The following is a 7,841-nucleotide window of genomic DNA, read 5'->3' as shown; positions in this document are numbered from 1 at the left end:
AGTTTATAGATTATAGACACAGCATTACACAAGAGTCCACACCTGTAACCACACCTGTACCTGCTGTAACTATATTAAGTAACACGCGTGTGTCATATGCAGTCATGTGCATCATACCCACTATTTGACCAATTTCGCGGTGCCTTTCCACGTTTTATCTGTTTTTATCATCTCAAAACACTTTACAAAAACTCTGTCGGTTAACGTGGCTGCGATGAGTTTAACTTTCACCACTTTAATGCGGTTTGACCGGTCTCGTGGACTTTTTTACGGCGCTGTTGTCGGTGTGTATGGATGGCAAACGTAGGGCGGTGGCCGGTGAATGAATGATCAAAGCGTTTTTAAAGGTTTGGTGGGCGGTGCGCGGTCTGTATTTACACTGGGGCCGCTCCGCCCTGCGAACGCCAGATAGAAAACTGTCTGTGGGCCGGAGCAGAGGGATGAAACAAGTGGAAGGAGATGTAGCCGACAGGCACACATTAATTACTCTAACGCACGCACTACACCTCGTCGGCTCCACTCGTTTCTCTGTACGCTGTAGCATCCTCCGCTTTGCATAATAACACACGGCAAGCGATCGTTTTTGCGGCGCTGCGTCGGAGCTTCATGGCCGCAACACTCACGATGAGCGGCGGCGTGCAGGAGGATCCCTTCTACCCGCTGCAGAAGGCGACTCTGCCCGCTGGGTTCCCCTTGGAGGACTCGGCGTTGTTCGGCTTGGATTGCAAGATCACCGAAGCAGACAAGGCTGGACAAAATGATTACGCACAGGTAAACCGGTTGGAAATCAAACCGACTTTATACATTAGTGATGCATTTCACTGAATGGGCGTGGCAGTCTGGCTTTAAATCCAGCTTGTTTTTCTGTTTGTTTGTTTATTTGTTTATTTATTTGAGTCTAAATTTCAGTCGTCCCCCTCTGCGCGATCGTAACCGTCACTTTATTCAGCTCTATTTTCGGTAATAAGCGACCAGCTGGACGCGTAGTCGAGCACCTCCGCCTGCAAAACGCATTCACCGCATGTTTTCTATGCCAGCCAGCCAGTTGGTCACCAGTTGTTGGTCTCTCCTTGGCGTCCCTTCTCACCATCATACCACGCTGACAGCAACTGACTCCAGCTTCGGACAGAAACGTCCCGGCAACTCTGTCCCCAGTTAGAAAGAAACTTGTGCAACATAGCAGGGAGATCTATAACAGCTGGTAGGATCAGGACCCTCAAATAGCAGCCCATCCCCAGACTACTACTGCTGCTGCTGTTTCTGCTGCTGCTGCTGCTGCTGCAGGGAGACATGGGTGTTTCCCTATTCCCTTTCATGTTACTGTTTCATCCTCTGGTGCTCTGCTTCTTTAACTTTTATACCGATTAGATCCCCCCAGAGCCACAGGAGCTGGACCAAAAAGAGCAGTACGAATGAAGCATTTTTTTATGCCAAGTTGTTCACCTGTGGTGTGCAGTTTGACCGGCGATTGGCTGCTCTGTTATGCTTGTAATAGCTGCACATGTTCAAATAAGAGGCGTTAGATCAGGTTCTTTATTGACATAACATCGTTTAATCCTCAAATGTGGGCCTCACCACCGTCAGGTTTCTGAGTTCAGCCTTGCAGGCCGCGAGGGAATGTGGCAACTGCCTTTTGATGACTACTTGATAAATGCTTTAGCAGTGACTGTCCTATCAAACCTTTTGTCTTCTCATAATAGTGGTTCAGAATAGAAGCACTGAGAAGGACTTAGTGAAGTCAGGCTTTGGTACTTTTCATTCAACAGAAAGTTTATTTTTATGTTAACTGCTTGTTTTTTGTTTGTTTTTTTTCTTAAATTTTTCTTTTTAATGTGTGTTTTCCCTTTTAATCCTCAGGCAAAGTGTGAGATGGACAGATATCTCTCCCCTCAGCCTCTTCCACTTCCAAACCCTGCAGACAACCAGCAGAAGTCACTCAGAGACAGCTCGTCAGCAGTGGATCAGTTCTTCACTGACGCTGGGGCTCCCTATACCCTCAACATGAATCTTTATCTCCCTGACGTTGGCTACCTGAGGATGGGCTTGTGCCAGCAGGTGCGGTCCCCTCAACACCAGAACCACCCGAGTCTCACTCACATTAAAACAGAATCTCCCTCCTCGTGTTTTTCCTCTAACCTGCAGCCCCACTGCCCCGGCACTACGCCCACAAGTAGCTGCAGCACATCCGGCCACGGCCCTGGCAGTATGGCCATGGAAAACTCCGCCACAAACATGACATTAACTGGGTTACCAGAATTCACCAGTGTTTTCAATCAGCTGGGAGGCAGCCGCGGTGGTGATTCACTGCCAGAAGTGTATGTCAAACAGGAAATGTCACCACAGTTTGAGCAGCACGCTCTCCACCACCACCATGACAACAGCGGCTCGCTGTTTCAGCTCCTAAACTCTGGCTTGGATCATCGCCATAGCAATGGGATGGAGGCTCAGCATCATCATCACCATCAGCAGCAGCAACCGATCCAACACACTACCACGATGCACACACCTTTTCATGATTTGCCAGTAGCTACTTCTGCTTCTCAACAAGAGCAAACTGTCAAGCCTGCCTACCGCTGTCTAGGTGGTGGGGTATACACACATCCTCATTCTCAGGCACATCCCCAATTCCTCCAGCAGCAGGTGCCCTACCTGCCACCCTCTCCGCCAAACTCAGAGCCCGGCAGCCCTGACAGGCAGAAGGAGCTGCTCCACAACATGTCACCACCTCCGTCGTATGCTGCCACCATTGCCTCCAAGCTTGCAGGTAGCACACCCGGACTTGGACCTGGCCCGGGACCAGGTGGCTTAGCTCTGCCCCACCCTACAGGCCCCACACCAGTCCCAGGCCCAGCCACAGTCCTTCCTCAAGCCCACACGACAGCACCAACCCCAAATCCAGCACAGAACGCAGTGGCTGTCCGCTACAACCGAAGGAACAACCCCGACTTAGAGAAGCGACGGATCCACCACTGTGATTACCCAGGTTAGAAGAACGACACACACACACACCACTGAATGTGCACTGTGAATGTAATCACCGTTGTGTGTTTAGTTTATCACTGCATTGTAGTGAATGTTTCTGTTCATGTTTTGAATGATTTGCCTATGCCTTTGGGTCGTGGAGGCAGAGTACACTCTGTACTGCCAGCCAGACTGTTACTACCTTTCAGTCAACTATCTGGTTCAAACACTGCTTTGCATATATTAGCACACCTCAAATGACTGTGGCACTTTCAGCTATGAGCTCTCAAACAGTGTGGTGGCTTTAGAGTAATCACTGGTATGATTGTGGAATGAACCTGTTTTTGTGTGTGTGAGAGAGAGTGCACGTTTTTGTATGCAGGGGCTGTGTTAATTAAAAAGATGTTCTCCTTGAATCATTTGATCTTTTTTCCCACACACATATCTTCATACTGTTACACTTGAGATTGCATGCTGAGATTAAAGTATTTATTTTCTTTAGCTGGCGCACAGACACATACACACACACACATACAGACTGTATGATATGTAGCTACTTGTAGGACATGTAATGTCAGCTAGCCTGTGGCGGCATGTAAAATAGGCTTAAGCAGAGCCTACCGCAGCACGTTAGCACACGTCTTACTTCTTAAAAAGCCAGATGAAGCAGATCCATCATATTCACAGAGCCACACTTCATCCAAGTGTATGTATATTAGTCACACTGTTGCAGCTGCTCACAGTTTAATCATAGCAATACACGAAATTCTATCGTTTCCTAACTTAAAGTCATAAGATATCTGACGAATATCTTTCTAAATCGTTCAAAATCCTTAATGACCTTTCTGACATTGTAGAAACAAACTGTAGCGTGCGCAGAAGGAGAAAACAGAGGTTTTCAGGTCGCATTGTTGGTGATTCGAGGCTTGTAATCAAATGCCTTTTAATACCAAATGAGGCTATGAGGGCTGCTTTTAACAGAGCCTGTTTTGTTCATTTTGGAAAGCAGCAGATGAGATGGAGCAGGATTTGAGGCTCTACGAAACACACTTTACTATATTTGATTCCAAAACGGCTTCTGTTCTTCATTAGTTTGGATTTTTTGAATTCCACAGCTCAGTTTATTGGGTAAATGCATATTTGCCACGTGTGAATTACTTGGATTAAGCCGTCTGTTTGTGTTTATCTCCATGTCTGTCGTCAGGCTGCAAGAAGGTCTACACCAAGTCGTCCCATTTGAAAGCACACCTCAGGACTCACACTGGTAAGAGATTCCTCTAATTAATGCAGCTTTTTAAAAAGACCCATCAAAAAAAATGACGCTGACCACAGGACTCGTATTTCAGTATCTGCACTGGCACTATGTTGCTAGGCAGAGTGTTGTGTTCTTGGCATGTGTGTGTAAATGTATCCTAGCCCATTCCCCATCCTCTGCCCAATATACTATTCCATCAAAACAGGTGGAAGTGACACACTTCTGCCAGGGGATGACTCTCAGACTATGTGGTCAGTGCTAAACGTGTGGTGCCATGTTTTTTTTGAATCCCATCGCCCGTTCAGGAATTGTTCAAATGCTTTAATGCACTTTTCCACTTTGATTCCGTTCTCTCTGCATTTCATTTTATTCCCTTTCTTCCTGTCAGGTTTAGATTTGAGCTTGGATTTGGACAAGCAAAGTCAATAAACAAATGCTTAGGTGTTGGGCCCCACCTCACTCCAGCTAACAAAACAAAGCTTCTGTTGATATCTACACATTCCTCGCTCATCTGGATACACACACAAAAGCCAGAATGTGTCCTAATTATGGATCTAAACTACTTGTTCGGAACATCGTTGCGGGTGCGCGTGCTTTGCATTTTCGTATCAGGAACATGACGCGACAATTATATATGGCGTCACTCATGCTGCAGGCTGATTGTGGTGATTGCACTTATTACAGACCGCAAGATGAGAACTAGACACGTAAATGTTATCTAGCAGCAACTACATGTCCTTTATGCCTCTGTCGGCCTCGCTTAGTTATTTTCTCCCCCCCCTTTTTTTTTCCCCTCTCCAATCCTGTTCTCCTCTGTTTTTGTGCTCTCATACTTTCATCTTCAACCCTGCCCTCCTCCTTTACTTCTATCTTCGTCTATAACTCGTTCTCCGTCTCTTATTTAGCTGCTCGAATGCACACTTATGTACTCGTACACACACGTGCACACCCACACACGGACACTTCCACACACACCTGTCAGTAATCTCTATGAGATGATTCCTAATGCGTTTGGGTCCCACTGGGAGTTCCCACTCTAATCTCCATCAACATCCATTACCCTGATTGTTAGTGTGTCTGTGTGTGTGCATGTGTGGGTGGGTGTATTGTGAGAAATATCCTCTTTCTGTATTGGAAATCATTTCTGATTTTTTCCCCCTTAAACAGCGCCTTCTCATGGTCTCTCTTCCTTGTGTTCGGTTTAAGGTGTGTGTCTTTAAGTTTGGTGACACTGTGGTTCTAACAGGTTTACTCTGGGTTTTTTTTTTTTTAAAAAGCAATGCTGCAGAGCTTGATGTGCTTGTTTGAAGAGTTGGTCACCTAAATGACAAAAGGGGGGAAAAAAATTCTTGGATGTCCCCAGCGGCGTTTATCATGCGGAAATAGTTCTGTTTTTATTTGTCCAGATTATAAAAGAAGCCATCTCTGTGATTTATGCTGCCACTTCAGTTTAATGGGATTATGTTTATAGTGCAAAGAGCTTTGAAAAATGATTCTCAAATAGTTGTTTTTTCCACTATCATTATTATTATTATTAACTTTAGCCTTGGTGGCCTGAATAAGCCACAGAAAAGGCTCAAAACATTTTCACTGTTTTCTCATTACAATGGAATGGGGGGTATTTAGAGTAATGGGGACACTGATTCTGGACTCTGTTTTTGATATGTAAATAGAGGTTAAAAGCGATGAGGAGTGGAAGAAGGAAAACAACCACACAGCTTGATTTATTCCATTTGATTTTGCACCACAGTGGCTCATATTCATGAATCTTAAAAAGCCAAAAAATGTGTTTGCTGAAATGAGATGCTATTCCACTTAACCTTCAAAATCTGGATGAAAGGGTACAAAAAGAAGGAAAAGGGAGGAATATAGCTCAGCAAAAATCAAGTTCCTTCCAATCCTTTCATATTTTTTAAGCATCCACTGTTATCAGACACACGCTAAATACAAAGAAGCAGTAGATGCGTCAACATGTACAAGTTATAATTCTAAGTTTTTCTGTTCTGGTCTTTTGCATGTACTGTAGTTACTGTAGGTTTGTCAGGTTGAATTTAAGTTGCAGAAAAATGAATTATACTTGCATACTAAATATTTAGCAAGTGCTTTACATTTAGTAGACCTGAGTATACACTGGTCAACTTGTGGGCCTAAGACAAAACTCTCCCAGAGGGACAACGAGCAGAGCAGACTGGTTTTTCAGAAAGTGCCTGAAGCTGCAGGTGAATTTTGCTGGAATGACTGACAGAAAGACATATGTGCTGCAGTCATTAAAGAAAAATACCTGGAGGGAAAAGTTGACAATACAGACCAGGCACTGTGGGAAAATTATGAAGCACTGGTTGCTGCATTGGCGTGTGAATGCTTGATGAATGCTTTTGAGTGACAGTGTTATGACTGTATATCTAGTTAGACAACTGGCGTTTTCGGTGAAGCCTGTTTTCCCAGTTCCTCCACCCAACTGTATGAATCGCTTTAGTTAGAGAATTGGTTTGTGTCACAATAATTGTTGTTCTTAGTACCTGAATATTGACAGTCCTGCTCTGGTTTGTATCGTGTGATCAAGCGATAGCTCAGAATAGATCACCAGACGGCACGGCGGTTTGCACTCACTCAAACTCTTTCTCCTGTCCTGCAGGCGAGAAGCCGTACAGGTGTACGTGGGACAGCTGCGACTGGCGTTTTGCTCGTTCGGATGAGCTGACGCGTCACTACAGGAAACACACGGGCGCCAAACCCTTCCAGTGTGGCGTCTGCTCACGCTCCTTCTCCCGATCGGATCACCTTGCCCTGCACATGAAGAGACACCAGAACTAGCAACGTTTTGCACACATGCTCAAAAATACAAGCACTATCTTGACAAAACATAAAGCATTCACTCCGTGTCCCGCAGCTACACGAGCTGCCTGATGCAGAGTGACTTTCAGTGACATCACAGCTCTTCCTGGTGCTGCTGTCGTGGGCTAAAACACTTCGATAGCCTAACAAACATGTTGCTCTTAACGCCAAGTGGAACAATTTGGAGGTTTTAAAGTAGGAAGATGGTGGCCAGATGATCTTCTGGTCCCTTAACCACCAGATACACATATTATAGATGTGTTTGGGCAAATGAAAAGATGAGATGGGGTGTGACTGGATTGAATTAAAACAGCATCTTTTTTGTCTTTATTGTAACATAGAACTGGCTTAATTTTCTTTTATAAAAGAGAAGCTTTTGTTTGCAAAACTAGTCAAGCCAAATCTTTGTTTACTCATTGATTTGTTAGTTTCTCTCTAGAACTGGAATGTCCAGGTTTTTATTCTTTACCAAATCCTTAGATTTGCACTAGAATTGGTAATCTAAGCCTCAGCCTTTTTGGCCCAAGTATCTCATTCACCACTGGAACGATCATTATCACTACTGGACTACATCTCTGTGTGCACCACACAAATCATTGCTGTTCAGATATTAAAAATTGAAGGCATTTGTACTCTGGAGAGAGGGAAGAGAGAGCAGGGAAAAAGTGAGAGTGTGGGGGTGGAGATGGAGATGGAGAGAAAGACCGAGAGGGAGAAATTTTTGATTTTAGAGAGAGGAGATTGGAAGACGATTGAGAAACAGAGGGAGGTGGATGGATGCTAAAGAGCA

The 7,841-nt window shown here is 44.8% G+C and overlaps 1 protein-coding gene across 2 annotated transcripts; it reads left to right on the top strand.

Annotated features, from left to right (window-relative positions):
• Positions 1 to 370: 370 nt before the first annotated feature.
• Positions 371 to 7,575, top strand: klf5a (Kruppel like factor 5a). 2 transcript variants are annotated; one of them, XM_026190704.2, is made up of 4 exons: positions 371 to 771; positions 1,858 to 2,983; positions 4,166 to 4,225; positions 6,852 to 7,575. In XM_026190704.2, exons 1-4 carry the CDS (start codon positions 607 to 609, stop codon positions 7,028 to 7,030), a joined length of 1,530 nt encoding a protein of 509 aa, XP_026046489.1. In that variant the 5' UTR covers positions 371 to 606; the 3' UTR covers positions 7,031 to 7,575. The 2 variants fall into 2 exon arrangements, with proteins under 2 accessions (XP_026046489.1, XP_026046490.1); XM_026190705.2 differs by lacking the exon at positions 371 to 771 and adding an exon at positions 1,317 to 1,406 and having other exon boundaries at positions 6,852 to 7,174.
• Positions 7,576 to 7,841: the final 266 nt, after the last annotated feature.

The sequence above is a fragment of the Astatotilapia calliptera genome, chromosome 13 (assembly GCF_964374335.1).
Source record: "Astatotilapia calliptera chromosome 13, fAstCal68.1, whole genome shotgun sequence".
NCBI classification, from domain to species: Eukaryota; Metazoa; Chordata; class Actinopteri; order Cichliformes; family Cichlidae; genus Astatotilapia; species Astatotilapia calliptera.
The sequence above is the reverse complement of the archived record's forward strand: the minus strand, read 5'-3'. Positions and strand labels throughout refer to the sequence as shown.